Below are 20821 nucleotides of genomic sequence, written 5' to 3' on the forward strand. Positions count from 1 at the left end.
GAATATCGGCTGATGATGAACCGAGCCCGGTCAGATATTCTCCTATGCGCCGACGCGCTCCAATGGGGGTGGGAGGTTGCTCAAGGTTTTTGGAGAAACGGCGCAGTTGGACCAGTTAGGGACACTAGTCAGGGTCCGGCAAACTTATCCCATCGGCCCTTTCACCAACGGGGGCCTTGTCATAAACTCGGGGCTCTTTTCGCTCTTGGGGTTAGTTTCCTGACTTCCACAGTACGCCGCGTTGCTTAACTTGCTTGGCTGCTTGGATGGACGCGGCTCCTTAGCTCCCCCATGTGACCGCGGCGGCCACTTACTGAAACGGCGAGTTGCTAAACTAAGTAGTTTCTCGACGTCTTCCACCCTCCATCATCGGCTCTCATTAGGGCGCGTCGTAGCACACCCGTTGGACCGCCGAGATGGGGAAAGGCGTAGCCGCCTGTAGGAACGCCGCCGCATCGCGTCGCGAAATACGGGTTCAGCCGCCCCCCTCTTCGGTATCTCGGTCAACACTGGGCCGCTTCCCACCGAACATTCAAGCTGATTTGTAGCCGCTGCAGATGCAAATGGACAACGAACCGCAGACCCAGTTCTCGCTCTTCAATATTCCCCAGTGATTTCCCTTCGCTTCTACAGCTGAATGTGTCAACGTGGTCTCAAACCATGGTCCATGTCAGCAACCAAGCGCTAGTTCTCCGCGAAATTAGCGTCCAATGCAGTCAAAATGCACACCCGTTCCACCCAGCTGCGAGATCCGTCTCCACGGGTCCGGGGCAAAGACAAAGACCCAATAGCTTAATCAGGTTCTCTCAAAAGACACGAGGCCGACGAACCAGCCTGACATTTGGAAGCCGCCCGGACTTCGAGCTGAGGCGCCTTGCGCGCTCGAGGTTCCCGGGAAACCGGCAAGGGTTACTTCACGTTGGTGTCAACCGAGCCAATGATGGCCAAGGTGTCACCCAACTTGGCGATATTACCAATTTTCCAACAGTCAAGGGGCCAATGGAAATCCAAGTAGAGAGGCTGGAACGCGTTTGCGGATATCGCCTTACGGACAATCGTGCCCTTTCGGGCGATACCAGCAACGTGGCACCGGGGATGATCACGGCGTCGATGGATGTCATGCCATGGTCGCGCTAAACCACGGTGATTTCAGCTTCATGTTGATAAACTTCTTGTTGGGAACTCTACAAAGGTCTGGAATTGGCTCGGTTGCAGGACGCGCCCGTTTACAGACAGCCGCGATAATTTGGCTGGGCGGCTCCTAGAAAATGAGTCGAGGATGGCTCGACCCAACACTTTGGTTCGCGCTGATCATCAAAACGATTGGAATCTCTTGCACTTGTGTCGAAATAGCCGCCACTATTAGATCTAGGTTGGGAACGATGTACTGTGTACAGGCTCAAGGACGATGTCTGAAGACATTGATTCTGACAAGAGTATTAGGGTGAGCAATGTGGGGAACTACCAGCTTTCGATGCGGGATCTCAGCCGATCATGATGGAGTTCAAGGCTTTGAAGCACAGTGAAAACACGTGCAGTTGTTACGCGTATGTTTGATCTTGCATTTGCCCGAAAAAGAAGATGGCTATTCACATACACCTGAATGGTCCCGTGACGAGGTTTTTCCTGCAATCTGTGTAACAGCGCTCTACCCCTCTTCTAGTTCACGACAGCATATGTCAGACAGATATTACATGCCCTCTTGATTGGCATATTTTTCTCCGTGAGGTGTCATGTGAGATGCCGAGATCCGCATTGCTGGTCACGGTGCACCAATTGTCCTGCAGGACGGCATACTTCGTGCAGAGACCACGTTGTCAGTCTTTCACCAGGGTATTCCAAAGAGCCAATGTATCCGTACGTTAGCTCACATCAGCTTTAGGTTTGAACGTCGCGTAAACTAAACGATGCTGTGACTGGTGGGGTTGGATCGTGGGGATGCACGCTACCTAGGTTAGACATATTCCAGATATGGGGTTGACCCGATGAAAAAGATTTTGTTGACATTTCGGCTGCCTCCACGATACCAAAAAGACATCGGTTCCCCGGGTCTGGGACCGTCTGGCCAATTTTGTTGTTCTCCAGTCTTCGCGCTAACGTGAGTATCTTTGAGTTCCTGGGGCCCGCAAGAAATTATCGCTGCCAGGGTTCTTAGCGTCGATATATCCACAACCCACAGCCCACAACTCAAAACATCGTGAACTTGTGAAGCGAGTTCGGCTCGTGATCATGTCCACACTAGCACGTGCACTCTTCTACCTGCAATCTTAACAATTGCGGTGCCGGATATCGAGCATCCACTTCCAGGTTCTCGGGTCTCCGAGGATCTACATCACGGAAGGGTGGCCGAGTTGGTTATGGCGCCAGGTTAAGGTCAGCTTAACATCTGTTTCCTGGTGGGGCAACCCGCGCGAGTTCGAGTCTCGTCCCTTTCATTTTGATGTCCATCTACGTGGGCAGCTTTTTTGGTTGCATGAGACCTGTCGATAGCTCACTGACCGATGTGGCCGAGGCGCCTCGCAGGTGGTCTAGAACCTTTTAGGATTGCTGTGAACACGGATGATGAATTCGATCGACAGTGTGGGTATTTGTAATTCCATGTTCTTCCAATGCTAGGGAACCAGTTTTGCCCCATTCTCCATGCGAATCTAGATTCAAGATAACCCTCAGTGTAGAAGCGAGCTTCCTGTTCACTTAGAACCCAACTCCACGGGCTTCTGTCCAACCCGAGAATAATACGTGCCATACGCATGCACATTCAGATCCTTGATCGCATTCCGAACTGACGCGAGAAACACCTCGATCTCCGTCCGTTTCATTCCCAGAGCCGCCAAAGGTTTGCTCGCAGCGGCGCCCAGAAATTCCTCCGTCATAGAGCGCATGCAATGTCCAACCAGACGCTTGATCTTGCCGAGAGGCCATGTTCCAACCGGCACTTTGTATGATCTCACTTGAACGTTGACGAAGCCGGCGTCTTTCAAAATCGCACCGATGCGCGGAGCGATTTGGATGTCAATCTTCATTTTGTGCATGACGTCGCGGATTTTGGACCAGGATTCCAACAAAGGCCAGTTATCGGGCATGGTTCTGGCATCGCTCTTCACATTGGCGCCGAAGACTTGGGTTCCGACGTAAGCTTCAGCCTTGAGATTTCAGAAAGTGTGTTTCATGAGCACGATGCTGCACTGGATTTGATACCCCATTGTCGAGGGTGGAGGCACAACTTCGAACTTACTCGAAGACTCGCTCCAAGATTTTGGGAGATCATGCACAGAGATGCCAAGTTTCGCATATATATGAGATCGAAATTATTTACAGGCTAAGGAATATCGCTCATTGTCAGCGACAACACCCTCCAGTTTAGAGATCTCATTTCGCCAGGCAGTAGAGCACTTACCAGCCAGTCATCTTCAACATCATCGACGAAGAAGCGAACGTTGGAAGGCACCCTGTACGCTAAATCAGGATATTATGGCCATAAGAGGACTCAGTGGGCGTACCATCTTGGCTGAATCGGCGATAAGTCTACGCCAGTAACCTCGGCGGAAGGGTAGTGACCCCCAACTGGTGATTGTCAATCTTCAGGCTTTATTGATCATTGTCTTCAGGATGAGTGTTATCTACCTTCCATTGCCCATATGCCTGTAAAGTCGTTCAGAATTTCTGTGCGATATCTACGGATGCCGCCTTCAAGTCCGCCGAAGGTCTGAGATAAAACTTACCGGTGCCCGTGCCGAGATCAATAATCTTGCTGGGCGAGTCGCCTATAGGAGCATGGAATAGCTTGCCATCAGTGAGCTCCATGACCATCGCATGCTTCGTTTCTTCGCGTTTTTTTCAATATCATCGTTTGGAATTAGATATTTTCCATCCCGAAATGAGTGATAGCTTTGATTGTCCAAGCTGATAAGCCTTTGACCAAAAGCATCTATTGAACCCACGTTCCATGGGTTCGCATTCAAAACTCACCGTCTGCCATTTTCATACGAATGTGTTTAAGACCGACGAGGTGATGGAAGTCGAACCCGATGAGGAAGCATCCCACCCGCTAGGCTGGAACCCATCGTCGCTCGCATCGCCACCAGCTTCAATAATATCTGGTGCTTGCTCTGGAGATTGCGCCGGATGCCCGTCTTGTAGCGCCTGTTCTGGACTGGCTCTCATTGGAGTGGTACTGTCGTGTTACTTGGGTTTGCATGTAGTTGTCGTCGACTGAGAGTCCGAGACTAGACTAATTATGCGGTCTTTGCCGTCATCGTACGCCTACTGACAACCAAGCGGGGAAAGCGTGAGATCTCGGTCCTCCGGCAAGAAGTGGCGTAACTAGGGCCAAATGGTGGCTTGAGGAGCGGGCGTTGCAGTAGCTCCAGGCTTGGAGATATACCGCTCCATGGTTGGTGCGCCTGGATCTAGTTCGAGGGCAAATGCCTTATTGCTGGAATGGCCCTCATTGGCAGCTCTTCTCACTGAAGAGTCCCTGGAGATTCGCCCGGGCGAACGCGTGAGCGTAGTGTTTTGACCCTTTGGAGGAGCCGAGAGAAACTCGCCGTCATCTAGCAATGCATGCTTCAGAAGGATAAAAATACATGGTGTCTCTCATTTCGAAGTTCTGATAAGATTTAGATATTGCTATTTCTCCTTCTAGAAATCTGCGCCCGTCTCTCTTCGTTAAAGATTTCGACTTATTCATTATTTTTCATCTCATACAAGTCGCCTCGTTCTACATCCCTCACACTGCGTTTTCTGAATTAGGTATCTTGGGGGCCGACTTGGTAAACCCCACTCCGGCCCCGGCCCGGTGTTGGGGCCATTCCATCGCGTCCGGCTCTCGGCCTTCTCCGGCGAGAAAGTCCGCGTGCCCACAGCATCATCACCGTAACGCTCTGTTTTACGAAGTAAGCTACTTATCGATAATTGAGCGAGTCTATCTCGCAATCATATTTCTCAGCTTATATGTGACTGTGGTCAGTCCAACGCACAATACCAACGCCAAAGACCTTGCGTTCAAGCGAGTCCTGCCCCTTCAGTCTGCCGTGGCTTGGCTGCATTAGTCAGTATGATTCTGCACAGAATCGCATGCTGAACGGGTGCTCCCGATATGCCTGTCGTGTATTTCAGACCTTGGCCAAGATGATCCGAGTCATCCAATGGGAGAGACCAGGCTGCCAGAAGGAGCGCGTCCAGCATCGCCAAGACATAGTCGGTACCTGCCGATTCACGATCCTCCATCTCCATCGTCGATAGTTACTCACGACGCGGTCAGAAACATTAAAGTTGAATCGCCAAATTGGCTTCAGCCATAACGACATCCGTCTGCGGGCTTGATGCAGTCTGCCTCAGGTAGAGGTCTTTACGTTGACACCATGTGGATCCATATGCAAATATGACAAGAGACTTCGCGCCTCACACATCTCTGCGGAAGGCTATTGAGAGTCTAACAATGAGTACTCAGCCGGAGGTCGGCCATCGCAAAAATATCGAGACGATTCTAATGATGGATTAATTGTCCTGAACAATTTTCATCCACAGGCGGCCTGTCAAACGAAGGTTGATCAGGTCGCTTCGTCTTGTTATGTTGCCTTCCATCCCTGAAGTTATTACACCGAGCATCTCTCAGCGACCAAGGTTAGGTAGACCATTACCTGCCCATTATTGGCATGGTTGACATGGAAACGAATACCGCAGACGTTCGCCTCTTGCAAATTGACCGCAACATCCAAACATGCCCAGAGTTTTCAAGAATCAAACAATAATGAGACACATATGCCAATCCGGAAATGGATCCAAAAATACGTCTGTCACCCATCCCCGCAGCGCTTAAACTTGAGTGGGTGACATTGGGAGACTGGGGGCGATGAAGCGGTTTCAGGCCCAATGGGCCCAGCAGCGCTGACGAGGGTCAGTGTCTAGCGCATTTGCTTTGTTTTTCACAGCGGGCGTGGGGGGATATGTTGTTAAGGTTAGTCTGCAGCGAACCCTCGCGAAGAGCTGGTGCGTACGATCTCAGTGCCCAACATTAAGATGCAAGGTGAGAGCAGTTGAGCAGGCAACTTAGTCCTTCAACTATCGAGTATGACCGAAAACCTTCGGTAGACTTCGTTTCCGTCCAATCAATGGAATCAGACTTCATGCAATACCCACAGGCCGCTTGACTTGTGAGCTGAGAGTCATGCCAGTGACACTTGACATACCATCATTCCCGACGTCAAAAGAAGTTTTGCGACACGGGTGAAGAGATGGGATGAGTTCGAGATCCGATGGGTAGAGCCTCGGATGAAGACGAGTCCACCAGGGACCCAATCGAACTCCAAGACCCTTTTTTGGTCGCGGTGTTTGGGATCACCAGGGGATCATCCAGCAGAATCTTAGCCTGGTTGATGAGCGTCAAGACCCATATTCAACTTTGCCCAAACCTCATGCTCAACGTTTGCCTTCAAACGGTCTTCCTCGGTTGAGAGAGTAAGTTGTCAAAGGAGGACCGCGACATAAGTGGGCACGGCCAAAGCTGCTGCCGTTCGAAAATTGGCCTCCAACGTCTGAAAAATAAGCTTGGCGGTAAGATACAGGGGGTCGTGAAACTCTCCTTGGGGATGGTGGTGGGGTCAAATTCCTCGGAGCTTTGCCGCCGTCATGGGCACAATCTCTATTCTTTGTGAGCTACCGCAGAGTCCGATGAAGAGGCGACATGGAAAGATCCAGAACCCTGGCTCACATGTTCAGATGCTTACCGTATGGTCTTGAAGTTCGGTAGACAGCTCCGGCTTGGTTGGGGTGACGAACAGCTGCATCGCTCCAGACCCATCTTTCAAGCCCCCCAACCCTGTGCCCACTTGCGTCGATGATACTGATCCTCGCCTCCTTCACCAATTCCAATCCGCCCCCCTCAACATCCTCATAGAGCCTCACGACTCACCAGACTCAAAGTTGTAACGAGAGGCGTCCATTCAGGGGCTTCCCTGTCGCCTCTCACCAGATCCAGCCGTAATGTGGCTTCCCGATCAGGCCTAGGAGATGCAGCCGCAACATCTTGGCAGCTTCATCGCACCCATGCGTCACGAACTTCAGACCTCCTTCAACGCGGAGTCGCCATCGCTTCCACAATCCATCATATCCATCACTGCGGAAAATCACCAAGAATCTTCGTAACGTTGACGTCTCAACCCGCCCCGTCTCGAACGCCCCATGTCATCCCATGTTGACCTCCGCATGCAACCTACTTTGGGCCCTGGTCTGAAGTTCTTTGCAACTGCGACAGCTGGGCACTCGAGCCCAGGGGCGATGTCTAGAGCACATATCACGAGAACGACGACAAGGGAGAAAAAAGGATGGCGTAACATGGAGACGCAAACATGCCAATGCATTGATCCAATATCACCCATATCCTAATGTGAACGGACTGACAGATCGTCTGAAATATTCTATAAAGATCAGCTCGATCTTCCTCTTAGTGCCGCTTCTTCTTTCCTCTTCTCATCACGCTCACAATCATTACAACCTTGCCTGTTCTTTCTTCTCTTCTAAAACAGCTGTGCTGTCTTCTATCTCTTTCAACGCATCTTGATCACTCATTTCAATCCATCCGGGTCCGTGTCCCTCTTTTCGTCTTCCACAACATCGACTTCTTGCTTTAAGAACAATCTTTCGACTTTCAATATGAAGTTCTCTTCCGTCATCACTATCGGCTTCGCTGCCCTCGCTACCGCCGCTCCTCTCGGCGCTCGCCAGGCCACCGTCTTCTCCACTCAGACCTTCAACGACCTCTCCATCAGCGGCGGCACTGCCGGTACCGCCAAGCAGGAGGCTCTCGACAAGCTCTCTGGTCTCCCCACCGACCTCAGTACCGTCGCTAAGGCCGATCTGGACTTCCTCAACAGCGTCAACTCCATTGCCAACGACGCCGAGAAGGAGGCCTTCAACCCCGCCATTGAGGCTGCCACCGGCGAGGAGGCCGACGCCCTCCAGCGCGGCAAGATCAAGAACAAGGTCCTCAAGCTTACCGCCACCATGCTGAAGCTGCAGGCTCAGGCGGCCCAGGGCGAGGACGTCGCCGATAAGATGGCCGCCGAGCAGAAGAAGCTCAACAACAACATTGCCCAGGACGAGGCCGAGGCTGGCAACGCATCTACCGCCCTCGACTTCAACGCTTCCACCGCATAATTGCCTTTAATCAGCGATAGAGACTGTGGGTGTAATATCCCATGAGACTTTGAGGAGAATTTGGGAAGAAGGAGAAAGAGTCGATGATCATGAAAGATCCACGAGACGAATAGGGGCTGTGTGCCGACTCGGATGATCCGATCAAGTGCTGGCCATTTCTAATTATTGGGGATGTATCGGTACGTTTTAGTACACTCTAATAATATAAAAGAGATTAGAAAAACATTTGAACAACATTTCGTTCGCTGTGAGATCGATCTTGATGTCTGGCCACATACAGCTGTTTTGCTACAGACTACAGAATACAGCTTACAGGCCATTGTCAAGGAAGAGCAAGTGACTTCACTGGGTCATACAGACCGCCAAGCCGCGATCAGCATTCTGTGACGGATGTTGCACGGATACATGTCCTCTCGCAGTGCTTCCCCAATGCCGTCGAATGACCATCACGACCAAAATGGGATCCCTGAGACGCCTCTCTCAAAGCTTAGATGGCTTGGCGAAGGGCTCCAATTCTACATTCAAGACGGTTGTGAGGCGTGAAAAGGTGTAGTAGAAACCCTGATTGCGTTAGCACTCAGACTAAGGGACTTCTACAGGGAAACTAACCTGCAGAGTAATCATTTCCACGACTTCCCGGTCAGAAAACTCAGTCTTGGCTTTCGTCCATAGCTCATCCGCAACCTCTGGCCCGTCAATAACGGCCTCGATAAACAATAGGAGGGCTTTTTCCTTTGACGTGAACAATTCTGCAAGAGATTTTAGTTTCCCTTGAGAAGAGAAGTATCCCTTCTGTCTTCCAGCCTGGGCAATCACTTCGCGCTGGGCGTCAGTGACACCCTCCTTGGCGGAGACTGTGCTGTGATGCGTCCACTCGTAGGTGGACCGGAACTTTGCTGTACTGAGAAGAATGACTAACTCCCGGTTCTTGGAGGATAACTCAAGATCTTTGAAGTGAGCGCCTGCGATTTTTGACCAATGGTTGACAGTGGCTGGGCTATGTGCGAGAAGCTTGGAGATGTTGAGGGGAGTTCCGTTGACATCGGGGTACGGAAGGCGTGCCATGTTCACGGTAGAGTTTTGCAATTGGAATAATGCCAGCGTAGAAATGTAAAACCAGTCAATTACAGCCCTCTCATGAACTTGAGTTGAACTGTTCTTGTAGTCTTGGGCTTGGGATAAGATGCGGGGTGCCTCGGCTGCCCCTATTAACGGTTAGTCACCCCCGGCCGTGAGTTTGTACCTCGGCTCCGTGTGGGGCCGACGGAGGCAGCACCGCAGCGGACTTGGAACGGACCATCGGGTATATTAGCTGCCCGTACACTCTTCCAGTCATTATGAGAGCATTCGAGTAGTTTCTGAGTATCTTTATTCTTCCCGTAGACCGGATCATACATCTTTCGCTTGCTTAGCTGTCCATCGTGCTTTCAAAACCTGTACAGACCCCTTTGGCTTTCTGTCCCGTGTGAAAACGCCCTTCTTGTTTCCATCCACCCGAGTGATACTCGATGTCGTCTGGAAATCCGCAAAGTTCCAAACGTGCTCTCCAACAACGGTCTCAACACGGTCAAATACTCGGTGGAACATTTCGAGAAACTTGCCTTGGTACTCCTCGCTCCAGGGGACGTCACATACGGCGTGTAGCCCCGCCACAGCTTCGGCGCCGTACTCTGTCATGATCATGGGCTTACCATACTTGGCCTGCCATCCAAGCAGGTCCTTCTCCAATGCCTGCTCCGCCTCTTCTAGATCGCCTGTCTGAGAGTACCATCCGTAGTAGCGGTTCAGGCAGATGACGTCGAACAAGTCTGTCACGAGGTCCTTCTCGAACGTAGCGAACCCCATGTTCGCGAAGCAGACCGGTCTCGTCGGGTCCAGCTCGCGCGTCAACGAGACTAGCGGCTCGAGATACTCCCTTGCACCGGGCTCCGCCGACGCAGGCTCGTTGGTCACTGTCCACATCACCACCGACGGATGGTTCTTGTCTCGCGCCACAAGCTCTCTGATAGCCTGGTCATGCGCCGCCTGCGTCTTCTCGTTGCACGCATCGGGGGCAAAAGTGGGAGGTGCCTTGAGCCCAAAGACGCCAGCAATGATGCCGAGGTTGATACCCACCGCCGGAGTCTCGTTGATGACGACGATTCCGTGTCGGTCGGCGTAGTCGAGGACCTCTTCGGCGTAGGGGTAGTGAGCTGTCCGGAACGAGTTGGCTCCCATCCAGCGCATGAGATGGAAATCGTGAATCATGTAGGCCGGATCGAAGCCCTTGCCGCGGATTGGCGAATCTTCATGCTTGCCGAAACCGGTGAAGTAAAAGGGCTTGCCGTTGATGAGGAACTGATTTCCCTTGACCGAGATTGTGCGGATGCCGAAGGGAAGTTCATAGGTATCGAGAACCTCATCTTTGTCGGAGTCTGATAGTATCTCCACACGAAGTTGGTACAGATACGCCGCGCCGGGTTGCCACAGATGCGCCGAGTTGATCGTCAGCTCATCTTTTGCCCCATTTGCTTGAGCCACGGTCAACCCCTCCTCGTCAAGAACAGAGATCTTGACCTTGTCATCCTCCACCGGCTGCGAAGTTTCAACCTTGTATTGAACTTTGCCTGCTCTCGACTCAAAGATGTCCGTTACGACGGTGATGTCGATGATGGATACCGCCGGCTTCGAACACAAATACACCGACCGTGCTAGCCCGGAATAGTTGAAGAAATCATGCTGATAGTTCTGCTTCCGCTTGCCGTTGGCGAGGGTCTGGATTTTGCCGGGAGGAATCGTCTCCCAGCTCAGCTCGCTACTCACGGCCACAGTCAAGCGGAATCTCTCGCCGGGTTTGATGATGCTAGTGATGTCTGCCTCGAAAGGGGTGTATCCGCCAACATGGTCGGCGACTAGCTTGTCATTTACGTAGACACGGCCGCGATGGGTTGCTGCGTCAAATCGCAAGAAATATCTCTGATTCTCAGGCGACCAGCCGCGAGGTACTGTGACTTGACGCTGATAGTACACCCATCCAACGTGACTGCGAATCTTTTCATCTGCAAAGATGTCGTTGTAGCTGGCGGGTACGGGCACTTGAAGCTTTGGCGAGATGAGCTTAGACCATGGTGCGTCTGCTTCAATGTCGGGTGATGATGCAATTGCAAAGTTCCAGATGCCGTCCAAAGAAACGACATCTCTGGTTGAATTGGCCTGTGGTTTGAGCATCTTTCTTATTGATGATGGTACTTGGCTTTTTGGGTCATGAATAGAATGTTGAGTGAATGCTATCATAAGTAAGCCGAGAGCCAGGCGTAATGCGGCGTCGTCTTTCGGCTTTTCCGAAGTGTCGGCGGTTGAGATTGCCGGAAGCCGACCGATGCCTCCAACAACCACTTATGCGCACGTTCGATACTCCGCAGATTCCGTAAAATGCGTAAGTTGCTCTGGGGATCAAGCTCTCATGGAAGAGGATTTATGCCAGCCATCTTCGTGTTGCAGTTCGCCAATTCAAGGTTGTGTACTATTTCACTCCGTTCGGTAGTAGCCTTCAGTAACCGACCGTTTCCCCTCAATGTTGTATCATGCGGCAAGCCACACGTCAGCTCAAGGGTGAGTTCGGACATACACACCCAAGTTGCTACCACAAGAACTAGCAAGGTCCTGTCCAGGCATTGTTGATGGGCATTGTTGATGGGCATTGTTGATGGGCATTGTTGGAATGCCATCGTCTTGACTTGCGGGGTCCCCGGGAGTGTGGGGGATAGGCCTTGGCGGCCTAAAGCTACTAGGGGACATGCGGGGACCATTTAGGGCACTGAGATGCAGTCGGGGATTCCGTGTTCCTTGAGTAGACTGTCGTAGCTTCTACATAGAACCACCTTGATTGAGACTTGTTCAATCCATATATAACCGCAAGGACGTTAGGCTCTGATTTTCGCAGTTCTGTAAAGCCGATTGAGCTGAGAAAGCAGTATATGTACATGTAGTTTCGGCGCGGAATTGAGGGTGTTGGTCTTGCTGGGAGTCTCCGACAGGGTGTCCAAACACACCTCAATATGTTGAGAAACCGACTTTGACATTCAACTCAAACTTCAGGAACTCGTGTCAGATGTTTCCTTATACCCCACCCTGAACGCACAAGTAAGGTAGAGAAGAAGGGTCCTATGAGAGCCAACAGTGAGAGCTCTTGAGCTGTTGAAGTTTGCGGCGTAGACTGCTTGGCTCGTGCCGGACTGTTGAAGTAGCAGTCTCTCTCATCGGCTCTCCACAACACAGAACAGTGAGCCCGGAGCTAGGTAGCGACAGGGAATCTGTCGCGCTTCGATTGTCCTTCTGTATATGGTCAAAAGGTTATCAAAATTTTGCAAAGTTACCGCCAAAAAGAAGCCCATACTCTCTAGAAGAAGAGCAAACATGACAACTGACATAGTATCTGATATCTTATCGTCCGAACCAACTCCGCATGACCAACAACTTGCCATCCCCGTCCATCCCAGACGTCAAGTGTTACTGCTCTTTGAGCATGCTGAAATGAACTCAAGTTTCGAGACCATCAACTACCTCAATTCCCATCCAATTCCCAACCATCGAATGGTTCCCTAGGTACCTTACCTTCCATGAAACGCCAATGCTCGTAGCCCTCGTGCCCTAGTCGCCAGACACGAAACTGGCCCACTTCAACGGTCCAAACCCACCAAACACCCACCAAAATAGCAAGTGACTTTGATAATGCCGCTCTTTCGCTGCTGACGTCAACAAGATCCTTTCAGCTCATTTCGAGCTTATCCCCGATGGCACAATTGGCTAGCGCGTCAGACTGTTAATCTGGAGGTTGGTGGTTCGAGCCCACCTCGGGGAGTTGCAGTGGTTAGAATCCACCAAGGTCTTCGCTTTTATGTTTTTTGGTTGTGATTGAGGACATTTCTGTGTTTTCTCGACTCTTTTGTCTCTCGCAAGCAGCTGTGCCGCATCTCGAGTATCTGTGCAGATTAAAGTTGAAAACTTGAGACAACTCCTGGAATCCCAGTCGTACTTAATCATCGATCATATCTCACCTGGTTTTTGATTGACCGCCACTTTGCTTTTTCTTGTTCGTTAATTCATCGATACACAGACGATCTAAGACATCCATATGGTGGAGCAGCTGGCATTGCTAAAGCTTTCGACTCGATGAGTCGATATGGGGCCCCAAGTGTCTCTCGCTTCACAGCCCCCAGGAGGTAGAAATTTCGATGCGAATCGCTTAGGTTCACTGTTTAACTCTATCGTTTTGCATTACTGAAGGATTGCCGCAGTACATATAGACGCTACCCTGCCCTTAAATTCCGCACTATTTAACCTTAACCCTTTTCTTACCTATCCTTTCTTCTATTCTACCCTCTCCCTTATTAAAAAATCATTAAAATTATAATTTTAATAACTTATTAATAAGCTAATATTACTATTTAAAAATAAGTAATTTATATTTATATATAAGTACTAAGAGTTTTATTATTATAAAAATAATAATAAATATATTAAAATATTTAAAAGAGCTTTTTAATAAATTTTTAATATTATTTAAAGTTATAATCCTCGAGCTATAAAAAAAAGCCGAAGTATTATATTAATACGGCCTTATTTATTTTATTAATATTAATAATAGTCTTTTTAATATAAAATATATTATTAATACTTTATAATTATATTATTATATTTTATAAATCGTACTTAATATTAATAAGAATTTTAATATTATTTTTTAGTATTATTTTTTAATTTTTTTATTAAAGCTATTATTATAAAATTAATTTAGTTATTAATATTTTAATAAGTATTTTAACTTAACTTAGAGGCTTTTATAGCCCTTAAAAAGAGGCTTTTAAAGGATTTATAATTAAACTTTTTACTTATTATAAATAAAACTATTATAATTAAAATTATAATATTACGAACTTTAATAATAAGTAGTTAATAATATAATTATTTTTTTCTTATAATAAGTTTAAAAAAGTATTTTAATTTAAGTACTAAGTAGGTACTATACTATTTTATTAAAACTATATTCTTATACTTATAATTTAGAAAGAATTAACTTTCTTCGATAACAAGGTACTTAGAATCGCTTAGGTTTACCCAAGCATCCATGCCAGGCCATCACCCACTTTGGTCCAACTAAACAATGCCAAAGAATGCTGCGAGCTGCTTTCTTCCCAGCATTTCAGCCTCACGTCTGTAAGTAGCCAAAGGCACGCCGCCTCTCGAACGATCTGTGTTCAGACAAAGACTTGTCACTTGCTGCTAGCCCTGACAACCCGAATTGCAAAAGGAACGTGGGCACGCCACGGCACGCTAAGACCACGCCTAAGATCCCGAGGCAGAGGCTCACGCTCAGCATGCTTTCTAGCCCTGAGCCCCGTCAACTGGAGAAGAGAAGAGCTTGTGTCAGACTATCAGTGGAAGCCCTACAGGGGACCGCGATGATTCGTTCGGGGGTCATCCTTACCTGGCATAGAATCTCCTCGACCCGTCGCCCAACCCGCCCGCGAGTCGATTGCCGTGTCGGGAAAGACGCTCGCCAGGGGCCCAATCTGATGACACTTTAATTATTTGCCCTTCTGCCATGGTGGAGTAAGCTGCCGCAATCGGTGATCCGTGGGCTATCTACGGCGGTCCAGGCACCTGGAGTTCATCGTGGAGGGGGCTTCAGAACGCACTTTGCAGTTCGGAGAACACCCACACTCCCACCAGATAACGGCCAAAATTCCATCCCGAACCCGCTATTGCTATCTTCCTTGCACGGAAGCTTTGATTCTATAAAGGTTGTCACGCCGGCTGAACCATTCAAGCTTATCCGGATGTCAAGACGGAGGGCCTACGTCATTACACCTGTTTCGCTGGGCCAGCGTTACTACAACCGTCCACCCCCATCACGATGTTAGGCACCGCGCTTACGGAGCGCACATTGGGCGACCAACGTGCTACTGTAATAGGATTCTCCTTCTCCACATCGAATTTTGCCATCTTTGCCGTAGCAGGTCTTGTATTGTATGTCTTATACAACTGGGCTCTACCCAAGCCGATCGCCGGAATCCCCTACAATGTCGAAGCGACGAAGCGCTTGTTGGGAGACATCCCGTCCGTCCTCGAAGGAATCAAACGCACTGGCGAGTTCAACGCTTGGGTCAACGAGCAGGCGGAGAAATTCAAATCGCCACTCTTTCAAGTCTTCGTCCGTCCCCTCGGCAAGCCGTTGTTGATCCTCTCCGACTTCCGTGAAGCCCAAGACATCTTGATGCGACGAAAGGACTTTGATCGGTCGTCCCTCGATGCCGACCTCTTGGAGGGTGCGGGACGCAACCACCACATCCACCTCAAGACCGGCGACGAGTGGAAGAGGCACCGCAGGCTCCTCCAGGACCTCATGTCGCCGCAGTTCCTCAACGAAGTCGCAGCGCCAACGGTTTATGCCGGGGTCTCGAGATTGATCCAGCTGTGGAATGATAAGGCGCGCATTGCAGAGGGACGCCCGTTCTCTGCGGAGCTGGATATCTACTACGGTTCTCTGGACGCCGTCATGACGTTTACATTTGGCGGTAGCTTCCCCAGCAGCGCGTTGCGCCCGACAGCGGACCTCGTTAAGGGGCTTGGTGCGGAGGATATCAGGCGTTTACGGAGTTCAGGTCTCAGCAGCGACGAGGCGTTGGAATTTCCAACGGAAGAGTGCGACGAGAAGATTCAAGCGACGCTCGGTGTAGCGAACTCGATTGAGTACCTTCAAGGCTCACCGATTCCGAGACTCAAGTGGTGGTTCGTCGAGAGACTTCCCTCATTACGTCGCGTCTTCCACGTCAAGAGAACATATGTGCGAGAAGAGATCTATAAGGCTCTGAAGAGGCTGCAGGAAGTCGGCGATGAAGAGTCCAAGGTTCTGTCCGCTGTTGAGCTGGTAGTGCTCCGGGAGAAGAAGCTGGCAGAGAGTGAGGGAAGGGCTCCGGACTTTTTCTCCGAGATCATGGTTGATGAAGTAAGTGCCAGACGTTTCACCGGAAAACTACAGCTCGGAATTGTGCTAACATCTATGCCAGATCTTTGGCGTAGTTGTCGCAGGACACGATACAACCAGCACCACCATGTGTTGGGGTATCAAACTCCTCGCAGACAACCCCCAGAAGCAGACCGACTTGCGCGAAGCGCTCCGAGCCACCTTCCCCGATGCCGTCGCCGAGCAACGCAGTCCGACCGTCAAGGAACTCGCAGGAAACACTACGAAAGTCCCGTATCTTGATGCCGCCGTGGAAGAGATCCTCCGATGCGGCGGGGCTACCCCGCTCGTCGACCGCGAAGCAACCTGCGACACCGAGCTGCTAGGACACCACATCCCCAAGGGCACAGTAGTAATGTGTCTGAACAAGGGCCACAGCATGATGAAACCGGCATTCAACGTCGAAGAGTCAAATCGCAGCCAGAGCAGCCAAAGTGCCAAAGTCCGGGCTTGGGATGACGACGATATCGGGCAGTTCAAGCCAGAGCGTTGGCTCGTCGAGTCATCCAGTGTCCCCGGCGGGCTCGAGTTTGACCAGCAGGCAGGACCCCAGCTCGCCTTTGGTCTGGGTACTCGTGGCTGCTTTGGAAGGAGGTTGGCGTACTTGGAATTGAGGATCATTTTGGCGCAGATTGTGTGGAGCTTCCAGCTTCTTCCGTGCCCGAGAGAATTGTCTGGCTATAGTGCCAGGGAGGGCCTGACATATAAGCCGAAGGATTGTTACGTGCGTCTACTAGCACTTGGAAACAAATAGAAGGAGGACTCTTTATCAAAGTGATTGAAATCTTCAAGGCATTTTTTTTTTGCAGACGCCTTATCAAGGAAGACGAACGAGCCCAAACTATCAAGGGGCCCTTCTCAACTTCTTGTTGCTGGAACTTCTGGCTAGTGATGTCTAGAAGACATTGAGCAACAACTTGTTAGATGGCAGGAAGATAAATCTGCTCAAGTGCATCACTTGCAAAGCATATTGCAGTAAGGTAAGTACTGGTATTGAGATTCTTCTGCGAACTAGTTGTATCAGATAGCCACCTTGCCTCTTCCCCTCCCTTCTGCCCTCTTTTCCTCTCCGATAAATACTTTTTTGAAGTGGTGGAGACCCCCGCGGCCTTCACCCCCCTCCTCTCTCTAAACCATCTGGCACTCAGAGTAGCCGCTCCACCGAAGCCAATGCATCAATTACCTTACCAAGGGTCACAGTTTCGTGCTCTTACATACTCAGGGTCACAAATCATGCTTGATTGCCCTTTGATGGAGCCGACCGGCCTCGTCAGCCGCGCTTTCGAGTGATGGGAAAGCGGCGGGATGGCGATGGTGGGGGCCTACTTTCGACGGCATGTTGCCTGGCGGAAGGAGGAGAAAGAGGAGAAGGTTTGTTGTAGTTACCCTGGTCTTCATCGACGTCATCTCCGAGATCTTTCAGGGCCCTCGTCGCCTTCTTCTTTTTCTTCCGTATGTACGTGTAGAAGTAAGCAGCCACCGTAAAGACCGTGAAAATGAGCCAGACGAGGACGAAAACCCAGAAATCCCTCGCGATGGCAATCTTGCGGGTCTTCTCGTTGAAGGAAAAGTAGTTGCTTCCGAACAATGACTGCAAGCGGAGGCATGTATGAGCATACTTAATCAACCCAACTGTACATAGGTTTTTGGGCTACACTTACGCCGACGAAACTGCCCGGAAGATAGATGGCAGAAATGATGGTGATGATACGTACGATGGCACTGTCGTCCACCGTGTTCTCAGTCAGGTCCTTTAGCTTGAGCGTTACATCGCCCGTGTTCTTAATGTGTGTCTTCATCTCGCGGGTGAGGAGCTGCAGCTCTTGCTGATTATGCAGCGAGAGCGTATACGATGCCTAAATGAGTCAAGGAAGAGAACGTCAGGCACTTTCTAACTTGCAGTACGCTAGGTAATCTGACAGAGAAAGAGGATACTAACTAGCTCGACCGTGTTATCCACTCTTTGACGAAGCACAGCGGAGCTGTCGATGTATCCGCGTAGCATGGTCTCCATGGACTGGAATTCGGCGGCCAGGAACCTCCCGGTAGAGAGGATGCAGCCCGTGACCTCAAGATTGCTCTGGCAGCAGGCGCTGGCGAAGAGGGCGAGATCATTGGTATTTCTCAGCTCTCGTACGCTCTTGAAGGTCACCCAGACGTTGTGGTCCATCTTGGCATGAGGTACCATAGCTGTATTGAGCTTCATAGGTAGACAGGTTAGAAGTGTCAGTCTCATCAGGGAAACTACCGAAACTCTTCGCTTCACGTACCACTTTAGAGAATCTGTCACCTAGATGGCGGAGGTATGCCCGCCAGTTGTCGAGGTAACAGGATAGGATATAATGGTGCAGCATCGCCGGCTGCGAGCAAAGGTCTCGCTTGAAGACGTTGACCGTCGGAGTGCTCTTGTCGTCGAGCTCCTCTGAGCACTCCGTCTCTTCCTCCTCCTCGACGAGATCCCGGAGCGTCTCCGCCAGCTCACTAGCGGGCTGACAGTGCAGTAGTATGAAGAGGTCGAAGCCGGGCGTGTGCTGGTGGTAGACACCAACATGCCGGAAGGACCACGCGTCGGGACCGGATCGGTCGTTCCGCTCCACGAAATTGAGCTTGTAGAGTAGCGTGTCTAAAGTTACCAGGCGTTCTCAGAATGAATTTCTCTCAAGAAACAGGAAGGGAAGTTATAAAGGGTGCGGGGAAAGCCTCACATGCGTCATTGCCCTGAGGCACAAAGCTGCTGTTGGCGCTGCCGGCCTCGGACTGGTGAGGCTCGTCGCCGAAGGACAGGAGCACTCGTAGGAACTCAGCACGCACTTGATACCTATCGAATAGTTTGCCGGCTATTGACGAGGTGATCCGCAGCGGGTTGATGGTTCTGGCCGACGATATGGAGCTAGATCACAGACGAAGATTAGCCCGAAGCCCGATGAAAGCAATTCTGGTCCAGAAGTGACAGACATTATACGTATGCCCGCGGTGGGCGCAGTGTCGAGAACGTGACTGAGGTCATCTTCTTCCTTGACGATGCTTGCGTGGAATTTGTCTATAACCTTGCTGTCAACCAATGTTTATTCCACACATGCGTCGAGGAGGGGTGATAATGAAGCATACTGTCGTTGTTGTTGTCAATATCCAGTACATCAAAGAGCGTCTCCGAGTCTTTGGAGGCAAACGCCGTCACTGCCAGATCATCCAATTGGTTGCGGAGCCCAGCGAGATTGAAGCCACTCTGCTGATGCGCAAAGTATTGATCCCAGCCGCTCATCGTGCCCGTGAAGCTTTCAAGTTCTTGAAGCGAGATCAGTCAGTCCGTGGAGGGATCCAAGAGGACTCCAGACCGTCATATGGAAACCACTCGCGATGATGCGCATGAGGCATGGAGCAGAGCAGGGCAAGGCTGGTCGATAATTTGCCCTGTGGTATGCCCGCGGCTGTGGCAGAAGCGTTTGCGGCTCGGCTCGGTTCTCACAGCCTGATCTGCCTTTTCATGCCATGCAGCCGGCAAGCTAGACGGACCGGAGTTTGGGTGGGTTGATTATTGAAGTAGTTTGCGCGGAAGAAAAAGCAGATGCGAGCAGCTTCCATTCCCCAAAGTTCAAGTTCTGACAACTTTCACCGGGAAACTTTAAAACGCAAATAGGAGGATTTCTCGGTGGGAAACGGACGGAACGAGACGGGAACAGGAGAGTAGAAAGCGACTGAACCTCTTGTGTGACGATATCAGCCTCCGAAGTGTGGTAACACAGAGAGTTACACAGAGAGATAACAAGCCCCCGTGCCCCCTTTATCCGAGGGAGGGAGGAAACATGGCTGACATGCATTTCACCGTCACCCGATTACCCTTGCCCACACCCTCTTTACTTCGCCTCCCAATTTAATTCGCCCACTTCATGAGGCTGCGGTGATGGGTGCCACATTGGATACACAACCCCCGACAAGCGCTTATCTTCGGCTGGAGGTGCCGCCTCCTTTCCGCCGCTCTCTCCGCCTCCGTTCCCTCCTTGCAGCCTCCCGAGCAGCATCGCGCCGGTCAGCAATCTGAGTGACGATCTCCCTGTTTGCAACTGTTAGTATCGGCTCGGTATCGGCATCTGCCGTTGCGGCGAGACATGCCTTAGCTCGTTCTGTCCAGAATCGACACACGTCAGCCAGCATACCAACGATAGGAAGGGGGAAGCCCAAGGTATTCCTCACCTCTTGAAGTTGCTCTGGGCAGTCAAAGTACCAGCGGTCGTTCTCGTGCTGTTCGAACAGTTGGATTACTGTTTTCTCCCTAGAAGAGGTGAGCAAGATGAGGAGGAGGAACACGGACTGCGATGCAAAAGTCAATATGGTCTCCATATCTCTCCTGGAGTAGGACTAGAAGCTCGGAGCCGAGAGTGACATATCGTGATAGTCTCTGAGGTAGGACGTTGCGCACTAGGTCCATGGTCGAGCGTGGCACGGATTCACTTCGCCGACTCTGTTGCCGTGATCCATGCGATGGGAGGTAGAAGAAGGATGCTGATGGGATGGGACGGAGCAGAGGATAAAGGAGGAGCCTCATCGTGCGTACCGTGCAATCACGAAGGAGAGGCTCACTTACAATATTGGCCTTTTGTAATGGTGGAGGGATGTTGTACGACATTTGAGAGGCTGGCCGAAGACTCGAGAGGTCAGTAG

The 20821-nt window shown here is 50.7% G+C and overlaps 9 protein-coding genes across 9 annotated transcripts; 4 read left to right on the forward strand and 5 right to left on the reverse strand.

Moving 5' to 3' along the window:
• Positions 1–416: 416 nt before the first annotated feature.
• CTAM01_14487 (uncharacterized protein) lies at positions 417–1137 on the forward strand (the record flags this gene model as incomplete). Its single annotated transcript, XM_060530487.1, has 2 exons — positions 417–494; positions 652–1137. The coding sequence occupies 2 exons, from the start codon at positions 417–419 to the stop codon at positions 1135–1137; spliced, it is 564 nt and encodes a 187-aa protein (XP_060374935.1).
• A 1553-nt stretch (positions 1138–2690) lies between these two features.
• On the reverse strand, positions 2691–4164 carry CTAM01_14488 (methyltransferase; the record flags this gene model as incomplete). The annotated part of the gene is made up of 4 exons (XM_060530488.1): positions 2691–3143; positions 3398–3456; positions 3723–3764; positions 4026–4164. The coding sequence occupies 4 exons, from the start codon at positions 4162–4164 to the stop codon at positions 2691–2693; spliced, it is 693 nt and encodes a 230-aa protein (XP_060374936.1).
• A 159-nt stretch (positions 4165–4323) lies between these two features.
• On the reverse strand, positions 4324–5235 carry CTAM01_14489 (uncharacterized protein; the record flags this gene model as incomplete). Its single annotated transcript, XM_060530489.1, has 3 exons — positions 4324–4566; positions 4708–4900; positions 5069–5235. The coding sequence occupies 3 exons, from the start codon at positions 5233–5235 to the stop codon at positions 4324–4326; spliced, it is 603 nt and encodes a 200-aa protein (XP_060374937.1).
• Positions 5236–6630: 1395 nt separating this feature from the next.
• CTAM01_14490 (uncharacterized protein) lies at positions 6631–6842 on the forward strand (the record flags this gene model as incomplete). The annotated part of the gene is made up of 2 exons (XM_060530490.1): positions 6631–6652; positions 6721–6842. 2 exons carry the CDS (start codon positions 6631–6633, stop codon positions 6840–6842), a joined length of 144 nt encoding a protein of 47 aa, XP_060374938.1.
• An 811-nt stretch (positions 6843–7653) lies between these two features.
• Positions 7654–8157, forward strand: CTAM01_14491 (uncharacterized protein; the record flags this gene model as incomplete). Its single annotated transcript, XM_060530491.1, has 1 exon — positions 7654–8157. One exon carries the CDS (start codon positions 7654–7656, stop codon positions 8155–8157), a length of 504 nt encoding a protein of 167 aa, XP_060374939.1.
• Positions 8158–8637: 480 nt separating this feature from the next.
• CTAM01_14492 (beta-glucuronidase) lies at positions 8638–11364 on the reverse strand (the record flags this gene model as incomplete). The annotated part of the gene is made up of 3 exons (XM_060530492.1): positions 8638–8718; positions 8767–9362; positions 9663–11364. The coding sequence occupies 3 exons, from the start codon at positions 11362–11364 to the stop codon at positions 8638–8640; spliced, it is 2379 nt and encodes a 792-aa protein (XP_060374940.1).
• A 3688-nt stretch (positions 11365–15052) lies between these two features.
• Positions 15053–16916, forward strand: CTAM01_14493 (cytochrome P450; the record flags this gene model as incomplete). The annotated part of the gene is made up of 2 exons (XM_060530493.1): positions 15053–16144; positions 16206–16916. 2 exons carry the CDS (start codon positions 15053–15055, stop codon positions 16914–16916), a joined length of 1803 nt encoding a protein of 600 aa, XP_060374941.1.
• A 516-nt stretch (positions 16917–17432) lies between these two features.
• CTAM01_14494 (uncharacterized protein) lies at positions 17433–19424 on the reverse strand (the record flags this gene model as incomplete). Its single annotated transcript, XM_060530494.1, has 7 exons — positions 17433–17753; positions 17824–18018; positions 18102–18362; positions 18433–18785; positions 18868–19052; positions 19118–19202; positions 19271–19424. The coding sequence occupies 7 exons, from the start codon at positions 19422–19424 to the stop codon at positions 17433–17435; spliced, it is 1554 nt and encodes a 517-aa protein (XP_060374942.1).
• Positions 19425–20016: 592 nt separating this feature from the next.
• On the reverse strand, positions 20017–20786 carry CTAM01_14495 (uncharacterized protein; the record flags this gene model as incomplete). Its single annotated transcript, XM_060530495.1, has 3 exons — positions 20017–20213; positions 20317–20470; positions 20745–20786. 3 exons carry the CDS (start codon positions 20784–20786, stop codon positions 20017–20019), a joined length of 393 nt encoding a protein of 130 aa, XP_060374943.1.
• Positions 20787–20821: the final 35 nt, after the last annotated feature.

Source organism: Colletotrichum tamarilloi (assembly GCF_030869305.1).
Source record: "Colletotrichum tamarilloi strain Tom-12 chromosome Unknown Scaffold_124.1, whole genome shotgun sequence".
NCBI classification, from domain to species: domain Eukaryota; kingdom Fungi; phylum Ascomycota; class Sordariomycetes; order Glomerellales; family Glomerellaceae; genus Colletotrichum; species Colletotrichum tamarilloi.